General features: G+C 43.0%; 2 protein-coding genes across 3 annotated transcripts; one reads left to right on the top strand and one right to left on the bottom strand.

Moving 5' to 3' along the window:
* Positions 1–618: 618 nt before the first annotated feature.
* DTYMK (deoxythymidylate kinase) lies at positions 619–8,939 on the bottom strand. 2 transcript variants are annotated; one of them, XM_079977315.1, is made up of 6 exons: positions 8,778–8,939; positions 6,052–6,349; positions 4,385–4,493; positions 1,913–2,003; positions 1,443–1,640; positions 619–1,093 (listed from the first exon to the last, which is right to left on the bottom strand). In XM_079977315.1, exons 2-6 carry the CDS (start codon positions 6,179–6,181, stop codon positions 983–985), a joined length of 639 nt encoding a protein of 212 aa, XP_079833441.1. In that variant the 5' UTR covers positions 6,182–6,349; positions 8,778–8,939; the 3' UTR covers positions 619–982. The 2 variants fall into 2 exon arrangements, with proteins under 2 accessions (XP_079833441.1, XP_079833440.1); XM_079977314.1 differs by lacking the exons at positions 6,052–6,349; positions 8,778–8,939 and adding an exon at positions 7,671–7,914.
* ING5 (inhibitor of growth family member 5) lies at positions 7,879–17,259 on the top strand. The gene is made up of 8 exons (XM_079977313.1): positions 7,879–8,010; positions 9,742–9,813; positions 10,737–10,903; positions 12,112–12,223; positions 13,884–13,977; positions 14,240–14,375; positions 15,028–15,089; positions 15,476–17,259. The coding sequence occupies exons 1-8, from the start codon at positions 7,971–7,973 to the stop codon at positions 15,513–15,515; spliced, it is 723 nt and encodes a 240-aa protein (XP_079833439.1). The 5' UTR covers positions 7,879–7,970; the 3' UTR covers positions 15,516–17,259.
* Positions 17,260–18,524: the final 1,265 nt, after the last annotated feature.

Here is an 18,524-nt window from a genome sequence, read left to right as displayed (position 1 = left end):
CTAAAGCATCTTGATCTAGAGCAGGGGTGGCTATGTTGTGGCCCATCAGATCTTGTACTACAGTTGTCACCATTTCCGACCCCTGGCCATGGTGGTGGAGGCTGATAGGAGTTAAAGTCCAACAACATATAGGTGACAGGTTAACCACTCTGTTCTAGAGGGAAAGGTGCTTAATCAGCACTGGGGTGGGCATGTTTCAAGTTATTTAAGCCATCCTATCAAGTACATATTGCAGGGATAAGGAACCTCCAGGATTCCCTAGCTGGCCCTTGGATCTAGCCCAGGCCCCACCCCTAGCCTCAGCCCATACTACTTACCAACCCAGCGCTGGATCTTCCTTGACTGCTTCTGTATGGCTGGACTACATCCTTGAACTCTGATAATGCCTCTTGCTTGTGTGACTGGAGAGGTGCATGTGTATATAGGAACCTTTGACTTTTGCATAGCTGGAACGTAGCTTACCATACAAAGGGAAGAGTTGTTCTGTTGTCTACCCACTTCTTGCCTCTCAGACTGTGTACCACTGGCATGTGGCCTTCTACAAGGTTGCCCATGAGGCAGTGCGGTCTTTGGGCTGAAAAAGATTCTCCACTCAACATAAGTTTCTGCTCGACAAAATTAGGTGAAAATCTGAGATTTATTAGTAAACTTCTTCCCCCTCATTACGAAAAGAAAAACTGTTTTAAAATTATGACTCTGGAAAACAACAGCTACTATAGAGCTAAAGTATTAAGTCTCTCTTGGTAGGACAAAAAGACCTTTGTCTAATGCTTCTTTCACGCATCTACTCCGGTCCAAGTCCCGACAGAGTTGCCAGTCCAGTCTCTTATAAAATGCCACCCAAAACAGAAAGAAGAGAGCTGCATCAAGAGCAAGTCTAACAAATCCTATTGGATAATATAAATTCAGGGTGGCTTGAAGGTGAACGGTGCAGATTTTGGCTAGGTGAGAAGTGACCCCTAGGAGATGATATACTCCAGTCCTAGTTCCACAGTTCTCCTACGGGTTTGTACTGAGCTTCTCGCATGACCTCCTCTGCAAACGATTTTATTTCATTATGCAAGTCTTCTATGCTCTTTGAAGCATCCATCACCTGCATCCAAAACAAAACCACAAACACATGAAACACTCCTTGTGTACAATCCAACTACAGAAGAACTGTTGGTGGAAGAAATAAAGCATCAAAATATACTAATAAGGTATTACATTGATGTCCATGTTTACTCTCATCCTACAAGTTTGACCAAACTACGGGAGGCAGTGGAAGACAGAAGTGCCTGGCGTGCTCTGGTCCATGGGGTCACGAAGAGTCAGACACGACTAAACGACTAAACAACAAAAGTTTTTCTTTCCCTTCAACAGATGTTTCAGATCTCCTAGAAGGGTTGATTTTTTTTTTTTACTTATGAATCCCACAGTGCTCCTGAAGTTTCCTTTTTTACCTTCCAGTTTAAACTCTTATCTTCCATCAAATGGTAGAAGCGTTGCAGAACTTTCTCCTGAAAAGAGCTGTACTCATATCGTTCATTTCCAAAGTCTCCTCGTTTGGCTGCTTCAGATGGGTTCAACTGAAGAAAAAGGATCAAGTCTGGCTTTGGAAGGCCAACATCAGGTTGCTTACACCATTCCAAGGAGAAGTTCTGTTCGGAGAGAAATGAGAGATGCAGCAAATAGCCCAATGAAGCCAAGGAGCAATTTGTCAGCAAAACAGGAAGCTGCGTTATACTGTGTTGGACCACTGGTTTAATCTAGCTCAGTACTGGCTACCACTCTCTGATATTTCAGACAGTGTTTCTCCCTTAACTTGCCTGGAGAAGCCAAGGATTGAACCATTGAACCTGAGATTTCAATGCAGCAAATCTTTCCATAAATACTATATTTATATGAGGCTGAATTGGTGTTTTTTACCCACCTCTTTAGCACCTGTGAAGGCCACTCCAGAAAACGCGTATCTGTCCACTACCAGAGTGATACCTTGGTTTAACTTCTCTTTAATCAATGGCCTGAATGGTAGAAAGATACCACTATTAGAGAAAAATTGCATCATAATAATTTGGAATAAAGCATGGTGCAAGGTATAAAATTCCCAGGACTGTATTTATAGAGAAAATGTTATATTTATATATGACATTTGGATATAAAAAGGTAAAGGGACCCCTGACAGTTAAATCCAGTCGCGAACGACTCTGGATACACCCTCATTAAGACAAGAGTACTCTGGGACGCAGGTGGCACTGTGATCTAAACCATAGAGCCTAGGGCTTGCTGATCAGAAGATCGGCGGTTCGAATCCCCACGACAGGGTGAGCTCCCGTTGCTCGGTCCCTGCTCCTGCCAACCTAGCAGTTCGAAAGCACAAAGTGCAAGCAGATAAATAGGGGAGGTAAATGGTGTTTCCGTGTGCTGCTCTGGTTCACCAAAATGGCTTAGTCATGCTGGACACATGACCTGGAAGCTGGACGCCGGCTCCCTCAGCCAGTAAAGCGAGATGAGTGCTGCAACCCCCGAGTCATCCACGACTGGACCTAATGGTCAGGGGTCCCTCTACCTTTTACTCTGGGTGGTATACTGTAAATAAGAATGCATTTTTTTAAAAAATGCAGTTTCATAAATTGGGTGATTTCAAAGTTGCAAGTAATTTGATAAAAGTGCATGCTAACAGTTTTCGGTGTCTTCATTTTCTTTCTCAAAAGTTTAAACAATGTAAGGAAATGTATGCTATTCCTGTAATGTCTATACAAGTATTCCAATAACCTAATTTCTAAGACGTTTGTTTATAAAGCTTTGGCTTTGACTATAACATTTAAACCATACTGAGTGCAATCACATGCATGTCTATCCAAAAGCAAGTACAACTGAGTTCAATGGGACTTCTTCCCACATGAACATGCATAGCAGGGATGGGAAGCCCGTGGGCCTCCAGATGCTGCTTGGTTACAGCTCCCACCATCCGGCAATGCTGGCTGGCACTGATGAGAGGTGGAGTCCAACATCTGGATGGCCACAGATTCCGCAACTGTGGTGTATGGGACTGCAGCCAAACTGTGCCTCTGTATATTGATTCCCCCCCCCCCCCAATTTGGTATTTGAGTTCTACAACTTTTGACTACTGTTACGGAGGGTGGAATCTGACATATAAAGTTAACATGGTATATATTTTAAGTTTGCTTACCACATACAAATAAAAATTTGCTAAATGGCTAAGTAACTTATTTCTTAAGTATTTCCAAACTCAGTCTTATTTAAGAAGTCACCAGAAGTGGGCTAAGAATTGCTTGGATATTTTTCTTCTCCTGCATAAATTATGCCACATCATTTTGAATTACCCTATTTACTTGAGTCTAATGCACCATCAAATCTAATGCACACCTCAATGTTCAGAACCATGAAACAAAAAAATAAAGTATCTGCTGGCGAAAGTAAATGCGCCATTGAAACTAATGTGCACCTTAATTTCCGCAACGTAATTTGGCCAAAAAAGGTGAGCATTTAACTAGGAAACAATGCCTCACAACTTCACCAATAAGAGATGTTAAGGCATCAGCACTATTAATTCACTCCTTTTAAGTACGGTCAATAGGCAGACAGTGAATGGGGAAATGCAAGAAAATACTGGGCACATCACAATACCATGAATAAGAAGCATGCTACTTTCTCTTTCAGTCTGCTCTGCCCAGAGCCAGAAGCAACAAACCATGCATAGTGTAAATCAACAGCATGCATTAGAATGCTGCTCATTCACAGTAAGCCATAAACCATGGAATACCATTGCAAGCAAACCAGCCCACTGCGCTGTTATCAATAGAACAGGATATGAAAACAAATGAAAGATTATGTGTTAACTACAAGTCAAGATATGTAATATGTAGATGTATTCTTACATCAAGAATGTGGGAAAGAAATCAGGAAGGGGGCGGAATCTATGGATGTAAGTGAATCACAATTGCTTTTATTCTGGATTAGTATTTATTACCCTAGCTTATTGTAACATATTTTGCATCCAGACCCTGACAGCAACTGTAATTCCAGCATCATGCAAGAATCTTGATCAAATACAAACATTTCTCTTATCCTCTCTTCAGCATGAATTGCCAACTAGACAGAATAAATTTGATTTTTTTCATTTTTTGAGAAATATGCCTAAATTCCAATTATTAAGGCATTTGACTCATGTGGTGACATTCAATAACATCTACCTGCTTGCACAACAGAAATTTGCTTGCATAACAAGAGCAGGTAGGGGAGCCAAGGAGAGAAATATGAAGACTTCCTGTGGGAGTAGACATCCACCCATACTACATTGGATCTCACCCAGTATTCTCCCAAAGCAGAAAAGCAGCATTGAATTAGGGGCTCAAAAAGGTACTCATGTATTTCTATTTACACTTGCTCCCAGCGATTAGCAGAAAATAGTAGATGCACTGTGTGGTCCTCCAAATTGTTCTTCTTTTCCAAATAGGAACTTATCAGCCGTCCGATTTCTGTAGTTCTGTCTGCAATAAGATGTAGACAAGAGTGGAATAAGACAAACATACTCAGCTTCTATCAATTCTGTAATATTCTCTTCCCAATGTACATCACTATTGGAAGCATGAGTCAAATGCTACTTCTAAACTTCCTAAAAAGATAGCAGCATTCAAAATCAGAAATATATATTCCCCAGCATCTAGGCTATGGTTACCAGATTTTTTTCAATGAATCCGGGGACACTTTTTTTTAAAGCTGAGTAGCAACAGGGAGCTAGTAGTGAGGCAAAAGACCCTGGGGCCAAGCACACATGCCTATTGTATAAAGGTGTAAAGCCTTTCTTTCGCACCATGTGAAACATAAATGCGAGGTTTTTAAAAACTGGGCAACGGCACGCCACCCGCCCGTGACTCCCGAGCCTTCCCCGATCTCCTGCCCCCTTCCCCCTTTGTTTTGACAGATCGGGGGAGGCTCGAGAGTTCCGGGTGGGTGGGCGTTGCCCAGGAGAGGTGCAAGGTTTCTCTGCCAGGCAAGGTGCAAAGCCCTTCTTTCGCACCCTGTGAAATATAAATGTGCAGAGTTTTTAAAAAACTGGGCAACGGCTGCCCGTCTGCAACTCCTGAGCCTCCCTCGATCTGTCAAAACAAAGGGGGAAGGGGGCAGGAGATCTCTACCACGGGAAGTCCCCGGTTCCTCTTCAGCAGTGGCAGCGGGCAGCTCCTGAAGCCAGCCAGAACCAACTGCGCTACCAGGCTGGCTCTGGGCTGCTGAGGCTGTCGCTGCCACGTTTCCTGGGGATAGATGTGCAAATCCGGGGACTGTCCCCAGGAATGTCTGTTAACCCTAATCTAGGCAGAAAATGGATAACCACGAACCCAACCCACAAGTGGGATTACACCCACTTTATGGGTTACTGCATCTTCCATCACTGTACCCTTGCTCTAAGGATGGTTTAATGCTATTTGTCTCTCTCTGCATGTCACAATGTACCCTAACACACATGGTCATGCCTGAATGCCAATTCAGCTACAAAGCAAATCTAAGATGGTAGAATCTTAGTTTAAGTTTTTCTTTAATAAGCACTATTTTGCACCATGGTTTCAAAGACACCCCAAGAAAGTATAAGTTAAATAAGCCTTCAACACGTGCGCGCACACACACAACCAACATCAACCATAAATAAATGATTAGATGATTAGATATTAGATAAATTAAGAAAAACTCAAGAAAAACTCGAGGAGGGCCAATGACTCAGCCCAAAGCTATGACAATGCTGGTAAGGAACGCTTTCTACACATCACTAGCACCGCCACAAAACGTATTAGATTTGGCCCCCTTTCCCACCCCATCGGCAGCCTTAGGACAGACAGAAATCCCACAGATGAAGCGTTCCCGCCACGGCTCCTCCGTAGCGGGAGAGGCTGTGTGCACCTGTCGACTATCACCCTGCCCCCCGCCTGTCAAAGGCACAGACATGCTGCCACGGCAGGGGAATTGCCGACAACCTACACAGGTAAATCTAAGGCAGTGTAGCGAAGGGGCTGCGCCATCCTGCAGCTGCCGCGACCCCTAAGCCTCGCATACCGGGAAACCGAAGGAGTTCGGCCCGGTGTCCCCCGGCCAGCAGGCCCTCCACCAGCTTTCTGGTCTGCGTGCTTTTGCCAGCTCGGTCCACCCCCTCCAGCACGATCAGCGCCCCTCGCCTGCCAGCCATGGCGCCCTCTTCCCAGTCAGCGGCGAAGGGAAGGCGATCGAACGACAACTGCAGCTTCCCGCGCTTTTGGCGCAATCACAGAGTTACAGTCCATGTAGAGCGGCTCTGGTGTAACCATGGTGACCAAACCCTCGCGCGATCACGGAAAAGACAGCAAAGCGGAACAGTCTGAAAAAAAGCAGAAGTCAACTGCGCGATCAAAGAAGCCGACTGCGCGGTACTCGACAGGATTAGTCCGTTGGAAGCCGCTTTCTTTCTAGGCGTTTTTTGTCCATCTCGCTGATATTAACCCCTAGTTGAGTTTGAACGTAAGGTATAAAATACTAAAGCAAACGCACTCAAGAGCACAACGCTTTTCTGATATCGGCGCAAAAGCCTTGCCAGTAAACTTGTACCCTTAACGTGGGGAAAATCTCGTTGCGGGCATCCGTGTTTTGTAGCTAAATCCCTCGGGGATTCGAGGGCGCGCGCGTTTTGCATGCACCCGTGGGATCCTGACGAGCGTTTCACGCATTCGCCCACCCACGCCCCATGATGCCCTTTTAAAATTTGGTGGGTGCTTTTTTTTAGGGGGGGTATTGGGTTGTTTTTATTTTGAATATATATTGCGTGGTTTTATTTTTTGATTTTGTTTTGTAAACCGCCCTGAGACCTTTTTTAGATATAAAAATAAAATGCCAGAAGAGTTTTGGAAGGGTGGGATTAAAACAAAAACAAAAAACTTAAGTAATGATGGAGGGAAAAATGGAGGTCCATCCATATTGTACGCAGCCCGTTATAAGTGGGGGCATTAAACCGTCCTCCTTTTTATGTAATGAACTAAATAAAGCTTTCATAATTACGTGCAACCATATATATATATATATATATATATTTCTATTATAAATAAAAGCCGTGTGTTTACATATTTATCTGTAAGAATGATCTTTCTTTCCACGTTGACGGTAACCAGAAGCATCAAGTCCACACTGGAAGCGCCCATTCTCCGCAAAGCTCACCTGGGCTATAAGCCACACCGAAAACCGTGCCACTTCTTACAGAGGAAGCACGCGTAGGATTGCGCTGTGCGCCATGGTACATAAAACATCTCTACACACACATGCCCTTCGAAAAAAAGAGCGATTTTATGAGTACAGTAAATAAGGGACATCTTGAGGTGGTGCCACAACGAAGAGACGCTTAAGGGGCTAAAAGCAGAGTGTTTCTGTCCTTGGGTGGATGCAGAAAAGAGAAGATGCAAGCATCTACCCCACTTTTATTTTTTATTCCGCTAAAGCTACTTATACTGTAAAATACAAGCCAGCTTTCCGGGAGACTGACACGCGTTTGCTCTGCCACGTCTATACAACCCGAACCCGCCAGCTCCCGTGCACTTCTATTTATTTGAAGGAAGCTCCGTCGGCTTCAGTGGCGTTTTCCCTTCCAAAGAGACACGTGTACGCCTGGAACTGCGTCACGCGAATACCGCGCGGGAAAGACGTAGCCAGACCTGCGCGGGAATTACGACGGGAGGAATGGGGGGGCGGGGGGAGAACACCATGTGCCGCCGCCGTGGACACCGGAAAACGGCCCATTCCCGATAATGGCGAGCGAAGGTTGACGTCGTATCCCCCGCCACGCCCCCTCATTCCTATGCAGCGGCGGCGGCGTCCGCTTGGCCAATCGGCGCCGGCCTCTCATGACTATGCAATGAGAGTCCCGACCGGCCATTGCGAAGGCGCCCGCGTGACAGCGCCGAGCGCGGCGGGGCCGGAGGGTGGGCGTTGGCTGGCCGGCTGGCTGGCGCGAGATGGCGGCGGCGGCCTTGTACCTGGAGCACTACCTGGACAGTGAGTGAGTGCGGCGTTGGGCAGAGGGAACGGGTGGGAAACAGGCCCAGGCCAAAGCCGGGCGGGGGCCACGCCGGCAATTGCGGCTGCGTCACACAGACCCGGCGAGGGAGGGAGGGAGGGAGGGAGGGAAGGGGCGGCGGGCGAGGTTTCTTGCTGCGTCATTGCGACGCGTAAAGGAGGGATCTCCGCGCCGGCCTTCTAAGGGTGCAGCTGCGATCCTTGGCCACCAGGGGCCGCTCCTGCTCTACTATGAGCGCCGCCTGTCAGACGAGCAGCAAAAACATCCCCCCCAATGCTTTTAATGCGCGTCGTGTTGCGCATTCTCCAGGATTGCCACCTAAAAATAAATAAAAATGTCAGGGTTCCTATTCTTGCCCCACCCGTGTGACCGGTAGAAATTCAACAAGTCAGATGGCGAGGAAAGCTCCATTATTTGTAGACGGCTGTTGAATTCAACATAGGAAGCCAAAGCAGGGCATAATACTAATACTATTAATAATAGTCGCTTTAATATTCCCATTTATTCAGCCCCGTGCGTCAGTACTTCGTTAGCAAAGCTGCAGACCTCTCAACTTAAAAGACACATGGTTATTTTATTCTTAAAATCTGTATGCTGTTTTATTGTCAAAACCTCTGATCCGTTTATGTCGAGAATAATATACACATTAAAGTTACGAATAAAAGACAATAAAAACAAGCTGACCTAAAGGAAGCACAAGTTTTCATAAAATGTATGTATTTCAGTGCTTTTTATCTTTACATACCTTGTGCAAATGTGTTGTGCAGTAGGGAAGCAGATGCTCACCAAATGCATAATTGGAGTGGAAAGCTCCAAACACAAAGACACCCAAGAAGCCAAAAAAATGATATATTTTTTTGTCGATGGGGTAGCAGGCACACTTCCTTAGCTATAGCACCAGCTGGGCTTGGAATGCTTCTGTCTCCTCTTTAGCAGGCAAGTGAAATTTCCTGCTCCTGTATGGGACAACTTGTATTTGACATGACTGCCACAGCCCCACAGCTCACACTGATGAGGGTGGAAGGGCAGGCAGAATCCTGCCATGCCAGTCTGGAGCTGGCATATTAATTGGGCCAGATGCCATCAAAGTTCTAGTGGATCCCAGAGCAGTTTAGTTCTTCCCCACTCCTGGATTGCCCTATTTTGAGGCTTTCTGTTGAGTACTAGCAGAAATGGGAAACTCCACAGTGGAGAAGTGACACTGATGCCACTCCACAGGCAGAGACTAGTGGAGCTGCTTTGGGATGGGCAGAGGGAGACCTTTGCTCTGTCTTGGATGGAGCTGGGAGGTGAAGTCTTAACAACTTCTAGAGGGCCACTGGTTCCCCATCCCTCCTGCACTTAACCATGGTTTAACATTATATCTGAACATGGCCACAGTGACATGAGGTTGGTGGTAGCAGTAAGGCCCATGACTCTGATCATTCAGAGATTTCAAGTAGAGAAGATTCCTCTTGGGATCCAGCCAAAGGTTTCCTGGACTCTGGTACCTGCCCCGTAGCTAGTGGGAGCACCCACCTCAACATGCCATATACAACAGAGAACAGATAAAGAGGAAGGCAGTATGGTAAGGTATTTATGGAAAATAGGGTACCTGGCGAGGTGTATGGATGCTTTTCGTTATGCGTAGTTGGTTTGTGAACATAACTTTAATATTAAGAAATTTATGGTAGAGAGGGGACTGCAGCATTTCTGTTTTTGTATTTCAGGCATTGAAAACCTCCCTTGTGAGTTGCAAAGGAACTTCCAACTTATGCGTGAGCTGGATCAGAGAACAGAAGGTGTGTTCAGGTATTCTGGTTCACAGATCTTCTTGTGTGCTTGGCTCATATTAGATTTGCACACATCTGAGATTCACTTGTCACATATATTCACTGGGAAAGTGAGAAGTAGCCCATAGCAGAGTTCCTTCAGCCTCCCAAGTTTTTGCTATTTCAGTGCAACATGAAGATGGGGTGTGTGTGTGTCATCGTGTGGCCAACAACTGATTCCATTGTTTCATGTGCACCACTTCTAGCAAAGCTTGTAGGAGCAGAATTATATAATGCTGTATTTACATTTGAGTTTGACAAAGCCTTGTGAAGGACTGTAGATGTGTATGAATTGATCTTGCAAGCACAGTCTTGCTACTTTTTAGTCAGTTGTGCCTTACTAAGGTTGGAGAACATGCCTGCTCATTTGAACTTTTAGAAGCACAACTCAAGAATTCAGCTGGCACATGTGCTTTGGTTTAGTTCCAAGTATTTTAAAATGAGGGAACAAAGGACCAATTAAGTGGTCAGATGAGAAAGAGGGCAGGCCTCTTCACTTTTAATAGTCGTGTAGCTGAGGGAATGTCTGCAGGTGTAGCTTGCATAACAAGCTATGCCTCCTAAAAATCCTTTTTTACACAGCCACTGAATGTTCAGAAGCCCTGTACCTTTCCTCCCCTGGCTACCCCCAGAGAGACATATCTTTCATGGTTTCTGAAAAGGTTTCCAGTGGTGAAACATATAGTTTGATCCTAAATCAATTTACTTACAAATAATCCCACTGAGTTCAATGGGATTTTCCCGCAAGTAAATGAGCTTTGGGTTGCAGCCTCACAGCTCAGTCTTACTCAAAATTAAGCCCCATAGAGCTCAACGAGGCTTACTTCTCAGGTAAATGAGTATAGGGCTGCAACCTCAGTCTCACGCACATACTGTCTCACATTGCTCTTCAGACAAGAAAGCAGAAATCGACAGTCTTGCTGCTCAGTACATTTCAACAGTGAGGAGTTTGTCATCAGAGCAACGGGTGGAAATCCTGCAGAAGATTCAGAATGCTTACGCAAGATGCAAAGAGTACAGTGATGACAAAGTGCAGCTGGCTATGCAGACCTATGAGATGGTAAGGTTAGATTAGGTAGACAGAGGACTTGTGTTTCAAAATGAAAAATCCACCCTCTGTATTTCTTCTCCCATAGCTACCTCTGAAGCTTGTATTACAGGTGCTAGTCTTTCTGCGTAATTAGTAGCTGTCAACTGACACAGACATGAGGATCCATGATCCCGGGTTCAGTTAGAGATAAGGAAGATAGCAGGCAGGCTTGCATCATACATTCTCTACTTCAAAAAGAATCCTGATGTGGACTGGGATTGTGTACAAGGTTGTGACCTCCCCCTGTTTAATCTTTTACAGCCTGGGAGCAATGGGGCAAAAACCTGAGGCTAAAGTTATGGTGCTGGCAAGCAAGTAGATTTGTCAGCAGTGCATTTATCAAAATTATTTCTGTGGCTACATGTTCTTATTCACTGGACTATTACAGAGAGAGAGTTGTTTTCTGAGGCAGTGCAGGAATCTTCACTGCTTTGAGAATCCAGGCTATGGGGTTTATAGTGAGGGTCAACACAACTAGACTTGCTAGGATTCATGGATCCCTGTTGTGGGAAGGGGTTGGGGTGGTCAAGGACCTGCCACATTTCCTTAATCTGTACAAATGTGAATGACTATGGGTATTTCCAGACAACCTGTTCATTGAGCATTCACCCCGATTTGTCAGCACAGGTTTACAGGGAGCTTAGATATTGGCTACTTAATGAACATTCGTTCTGATTTGTTTGTGAGGTTAGATGACATTGAGTCAAAGCAAGTGTTATCTCAGTGCATTTTCATGTCACTTTCCTTAATCACCAAAAATCTGAGCTTTGGGGGAAGCAGGTTTTTTTCACAGGACCTCCCAATCAACTATATTTTGCAACCTGAATTTGCTAGTCTGTAATTGAATTCCACCTGAAAATAGGAACTGTCTGGAAGAGTCTCAAGACTACAGAGGGACTGTGTGGTTTGTATTGACCACCTTCCTATGGTAGCTGGTTTTTCTTCTCCCTCCCTCCCACTGCTCCCTAAATGGTCTGTGATTTGCATTTGTGTGGTACCCACAAACACCCAGAAAAGTTAACAGTGACACCAACCACAGGTCAGGTAAGAGAGGTGTGTTGAGGTGCATTGAAGTGATAAATACCAGAAAAGGAAGATAGCAAGTTGATTCCGATGATTTCTAGAGATATTACTGGATTTTGTTTTCTTTAGCTGTGTGGTCTCTCTTTCTGATGTAGGTAGATAAGCACATTCGACGGCTGGATGCTGACCTGGCACGATTTGAAGCTGATCTGAAGGATAAGTTGGAAGGCAGTGACTTTGAAAACCCTGCAACGCAAAACCTAAAAAGTGTGTACATTATGAATAGTGTCATCTCACTGTGAGGAAATCCTTCTATATATTTTTTTGATTTGTTATTATTATCATCTATTAGACTTACAAAACATTTAAAAACATAAATACTAATACATTATACCATAAAAAACAGGACAAAACAACCCCCGTAACAGCTACAGGAAGCTTTGGCACACACTAGAACCAAAGCAAACATCTTATGTGAGTCTATCGAAAGCCTGGGGGGTGGGGGATATAAGGCATTACCTGGTGCCAGAAAGATATCAACAAAGGCACCAGGCAGACCTTTCTTTCCTAGGAGAAGCTGTTTCTCATACATCATGAGAGTCTTGTATAAAAAGCATACATGCCTGCTATGAAGAACAAAGGGAGAAATCAGTGAGGAGAGACATTTAGTTGGACAGAATTGAGCCATAGTTTTTCTTCACTATGGTTTCCATAATTTTGGCATAAAGCAGGCAAAATTATGTTGATTAAGTTAATATTAGGAAGAGTCCTCTTACCTCAAACCACAAATCCACCTGGTCCAGTTTTGCTTTATAACCTGTGTAAATTCTTCCACAAGATATTGTGCATTGACAGTGGCTTCAGTGTTCCAGAGTTCTTACTCATACAGAAAATAAAGTAATACCAAGTTTCTCCAAACTCATTTTCTAATCCTTTATTTTTGATAAAGCAGTTTGCCTGTGGATTGCATTTTGTTCCTCTGAAATTATATATTTGTTATAAGATCATATATAGAACAAAAATTCTATTAAAATAAGAGTCTGGTGCACAGTGTTAACAGGGTAAAACTGTAGTAGTATTTTTTTTTTTATTGATTATGCATATAAACAGCTTAGGGTGATTTGCAGGTATGTATATATGAGCTATTTTCATTTGAATTATTGTCAGAAGCAAATTTATCAAACATTAGTTTATTAGGTACAATCTTCAATGTATTTTACAAGGGAGTAAACCTCATTTGACTTGGTGGGTCTTACTTCTAAGTAAACCTGTATAGGATTTTACTGTTAGACACTTTTTGAGTGTACGAGTAGAATACATTGTTATTTATCTTAATGCCCCAGCTGACAGCCAAGTTATTTGAACAATCGTACAAAAAGATACATAAGATTTTTGTCCAACAGGTAATATCTTAGTGATTTTGGTTAGTTACAATTTTTACAAATGTCAGGTTCACGGGGGAAGTTGTGCTGGATAAAGTTGTAGAATTTTTTCAATGTATAGCTACATCAGAGGTTGCATTGGCAAATGGCTTCTGAACAAGGGTCACTTTCCAGTTTATATAACGTCTGGAAGAATAGATGAGAGAAAAAAGGAAAAAAAATCATTTTTGAATCATTATGGTGCTTCAGAATAATTGCATTGGTACCTCGGGTTACAAACACCTTGGGTTACAAACACTTTGGGTTACGCTAACACGGAAGTAGTACCTCAGGCTAAGAACTTTACCTCAGGATGAGAACAGAAATCACGTGGCAGCAGTGTGAGGCCCCATTAGCTAAAGTGGTACCTCAGGTTAAGAATGGTTTCAGGTTAAGAACGGACCTCCAGAATCAATTAAGTTCGTAACCAGAGGTACCACTGTATAGTATAAAATCTCTGGTTTTTCTTCTAATGGTGTAGTTAACCAGAAATAACTGTCTTTCAGAAGGGCGAACTCCAAAGGATAAGAAAAGCTCTCGGGGTCGAGGCCGGCGAACATCCGAAGAAGATGTCCCAGTTAAAAAGAAACCAAAACGAAGGTAAGTGACTGCAGTCTGCAGTTAGCTTGTTCAGAGCAGCTTCCATTTGAAATTATTTTTTTTGCCAATGTGCCATAGTAACCAGATTTTTTGGCATGCTTAGTTTCACATGCTTTATACTCTCTCCACTTTTGCTGTCTTGGTACTCTTCAAACTAACTGACCTCCCAAATAGTTATAGTTAGTTTCAAACTGGAGATTATTTTTTTTACCAAGAATCACTGGCATTTACTCAATATTTGTTCACGTTGCTCCCATTGCAGGTCTGAATTAGCGGATACCATCCTGTCGGTTCATCCTTCAGATGTCCTTGATATGCCGGTGGATCCCAACGAACCAACGTATTGTTTGTGTCACCAAGTATCCTATGGAGAAATGATCGGCTGCGACAATCCTGATGTAAGTACTGAGATAACCCAATGTGGCCGTACACACGCCTCCCTCCTCAAATTCTGCGTGAAGGTGCTTCCTTTAGAAAGAACAGAACTATGCAAGGGGAAATAACCCCATTCAAGTGACCAATAGAAGCTGCTTCCAGACTTCCCCTGGTTTCTGAGCACAAATTTGAAAGCACTTTTCTACAGCAAAAAATCGTAGCTTACATATATTAAATTAAAAGGCGGATCTGGATCTTAGGACTCACTGGATTTGATACTTCACTCCATATCTGAACTTGTTTGTGCACCTCTCATACATATACAACCCTGAGGTCATGTCTACACCCCAAGCTAACTTGCTTCTATTTTCCCCACCCTGGAATCTTCGGATGAAGGGCATTATACAAATTTTAATAGTAACAATGTTAATCGTTTACATCATGCTTTACAGGCCATTTGCAGTGAGTAGTGCATCCTGTGTCTGCAAAATTTGGGCACTTTGCAAGCAACAAAGGGCTCATGAAGTTTCCTATGTGATGTGCAGTGTATGCCCCTTCGATTGTGACATGCCAGGGCCCCAACCAGGCTCCCATTTCTGTTAAATCTGATAAGATAAATTAATGTTATCAAGCTCTCTAAGTAAAAAAATGTTTTTATTCTTCCCCAAAATATAGTGCCCAATCGAATGGTTCCATTTTGCTTGTGTGGACCTCACCACGAAACCCAAAGGGAAATGGTAGGTGTCATGAATAATAGCTTTCTACACTTGTGTTTTCTTCACTTAATTTTCTTCATTGATACTTTCTTCACTTTACCATAACAAAAGCACAAAGGTCCTTGACCGAAGGCTCACAATCTAAAAGAGACAGCAAGGTGATACAAAGGGATGGGTCAGCCTTTGCCAACCATGTGTCTTCCAAATGTTTTGGACCACAGTTCCCAAAAGCCACAGCAGCATGGCTATGGTGGCTGCAGCTGATCGGAGCTGCTGTTCAAAACATGGTAAAGACTAGAACCAGGAAGTTAAATGTATAATTCTTGAGTTTTATTTTCCCCCAAATGTGAAGTATTCCCAAAGTAATGCATTGAACTGAACACATTGATTCTTTTTTTAACCCTTAGGTTTTGTCCTCGCTGTGCTCAGGAGAAGAAAAAGAAGTAGAATGGGAATGTACAGTCTGAAAGAAGAAAGAGTTTAATATATTCGTACATGTTGCAATATTTTATTCTATCTTTTTTTGTCACTTACCTATCTTGTTTGATTTGATATTTAGCAGTGGCCAGTCATTTTTCTTAACATGGGGGGGGGGGGACTATCCTAATGAGAAAAGGAGGATGTGGAGGAGGTTTACTGTGGTGATGGTCACCTGGGTTTCACACTTCTGTGGCACTGCAATCAATGTTATGAAGTACTAGGAGTAGCCCTGCACTGGAATTTCTGCTCACGTACTAAAAGTCTGTGAAATTGCCTATATGGCCTTGCAGGTGAACGATGATTTTTTGTTTTGTTTTGTTATCAACTGGGTAGTCACTCTGCTCCGCACAATATTTATGAAGGATTTAAAATCTTTAACTGCATCTTTACAGAACCTTGTAACTACTGTCAAGGAAGGAATATGCTGCTCTGTTCCTCAGTTGCAGCAAGCGAAGAATTGTTTCTTACAAAGGCAGATGAAAAGTAATGGGTATTATTTTGGTAAGGTGTGTTCCACAAGTAAATTTCAAGAGTAGTACACCAGTTCCAATTGCTTCTGAATTGTACACTACTGCCTCTGCGCTTCATACAAGTCCCTCTGAAGTCATCTATCCTAATCTGATGGTAAGCAATGAATGCTTAAATTGAGGTACAAAATGTCTAGGAGACATCAGTATAGTTTGATTCACTCATGAAAACGAAAATAAGGCTTATTTTTCATTGGCTAAGCTATTAGATGTTATACATTAACAATCAGGAAAACCAGATGTAAAAAGAAAAACTTTTTTTTTAAAAAAGGAAAGATTCCTAGGACTGCAAAGCACTAAAAGCAATTTGGTGTAATTTTATACTGAACTTTATCTGGTGTGAGATGTCTGTTCTCTGTAAGCACTGAGATGCCATCCAGTATAAAATGTGAATGTGGGTGCCCCTGAAAGCAGCTTTGAGTTGGGAGACGGACAATATTTCCCCCCAGGAAGCTGGTAGAGCCATTGTTGCCTGTGATGCACACAAGATCATCACTATCCTCTCTGATAATGCAGGCGGTTTGGATCCAGAGTGTTCCTTTCATGAACCCACCCAGGGGTGGCTCTGGGTAGGATTTTTGCATTGCAGGTGGTTGTAGTAGTAAGCCCTCGAGGTCCCTTCCAGCTCTCAGCAGTTCTATGAATGAAAGGGCATTCCCATTGCAGAAGGGATTGAGATCCAAGGGAGGCTCACACTGGAGGAAATGGAGGAAAGGCAGATTTCGTTTATTCCCTCTACATCTCCCCATGCCACCTCCCACACTGTTAAGGAGGGTCACCCAACTTCTTGGCATGGTGTTGCAGGGGGGAAGGAAGAACGATGAAACTCACCTCTCCCTCCTTTGTGGCCATCCCCTGGGCATTCACAGGAAATGGATCCGTGTCAGGGTTTGCAGACTTTATATGTAACATCAAAAACATGCAAATGTTGTTTGACCAAAGACAATATATAGGGAGATAAAAATTATACATCATGGATCATGTTGACTCTGTCATACCAATATTTGTTAAAGATGATAATCTGTCTCCAGCTTTGCATTTCTCAGCTAAAGGCTGGAAAAAGCAGGTCAAGAAGGATGGATAAATAATATTATGTACAATGGCTAGTTTGTCTCAACTGTGCTTGCATTGTGAGATAATGTTGATTATTTGCATATGGTGATTAAAAAGCAGCTAGAATATAGTGCGCACGGCTGTTATCCGTTCCAGTGGTGTGGAGTTTGTTAAGGATTCAGGTATACCCCAAAATCACAGTGATGAATTAGTTATGTTTCCTTCTTGAACAACTTGCACCACATGATACCTGCAATTTTGCAGTAATCTCACTTCCCTTCTGGAAGGTAAAGGAGAAATCTATCACAATAACAAAAATGTGGAGTTAACAAGTGTAGCTTTAAATTGAGAAAAGGTATATTTGTTTTTTTCTGAAAGGACATGGTTTGGGGTTTTTTGTTAAGAAAGAACACAAGTCCTAAATTCTTATTTCACGTGACATTGATTTTGCATGATTTTGTAGGCAATTCAGTGAAAGTATTCTTTATTTGTATCACTTTACTTTCTGTAGCTCCATCTAGTTTTCAGTGATCACATGCACATTTGCATTGGCCACATAAGAGTGAACTAATTTTGGAGGTTTGGTTGTCATAACTTGCTCTCAAAATGTTTTGTCTCTACATAATGTTCTGCTGTTGTCAGGCTTAAGTACTTACTGGAGTAAGTTGTCACTCTGAGAGTGAACCCCTAAATATCATGCACACAACTATGGAACTTAATGCAGACAATGAGGACATTAGAACATTATCAAAACAAAATAAAAAAATTCCTTCCAGTAGCACCTTAAAGACCAACTAAGTTAGTTCTTGGTATGAGCTTTCGTGTGCATGCACACTTCTTCAGATACACTCAGTGTGCATGCACACGAAAGCTCATGCCAAGAACTAACTTAGTTGGTCTTTAAGGTGCTACTGGAAGGAATTTTTTTATTTTGTTCTGACTATGGCAGACCAACACGGCTACCTATCTGTAATTAGAACATTATGTCTTCCATAACCTTGTGCCCTCCAGATGTTTTTAACTACAGTTGCCTTAGCCAGTGTGGCCAATGGCAAGGGATTATCAGAGTTGTAGTCCAACCTCTGGAGAGCACTAGGCTGGGGATGGTTGTCCAATGAGACAGCATTTTCATATAAAGTTTGGGGTGCACTATATTTTCCCAACATGAAGCCCTTGAGATGTTTTTGACCACAATTCCCTTTAGTCTTTGCCAGCATGGCTGTCCAAAACATCTGGAATGCTCCAAGTTGGGGAAACTGTTTCTCTTTTAATGTAAAGCAATCTTCTGCAAGATGTGATCCACCAAGCTGTATGTGGCTCCAGCAGTGTTGTTATGGTTATCAAGATGCTTGACAGTTCCCTGGCTTTTGTAGTCATGACTACAAAATAGGAAATG

Source organism: Podarcis cretensis (assembly GCF_951804945.1).
Source record: "Podarcis cretensis genome assembly, chromosome: 5".
NCBI classification, from domain to species: domain Eukaryota; kingdom Metazoa; phylum Chordata; class Lepidosauria; order Squamata; family Lacertidae; genus Podarcis; species Podarcis cretensis.
The sequence above is the reverse complement of the archived record's forward strand: the minus strand, read 5'-3'. Positions and strand labels throughout refer to the sequence as shown.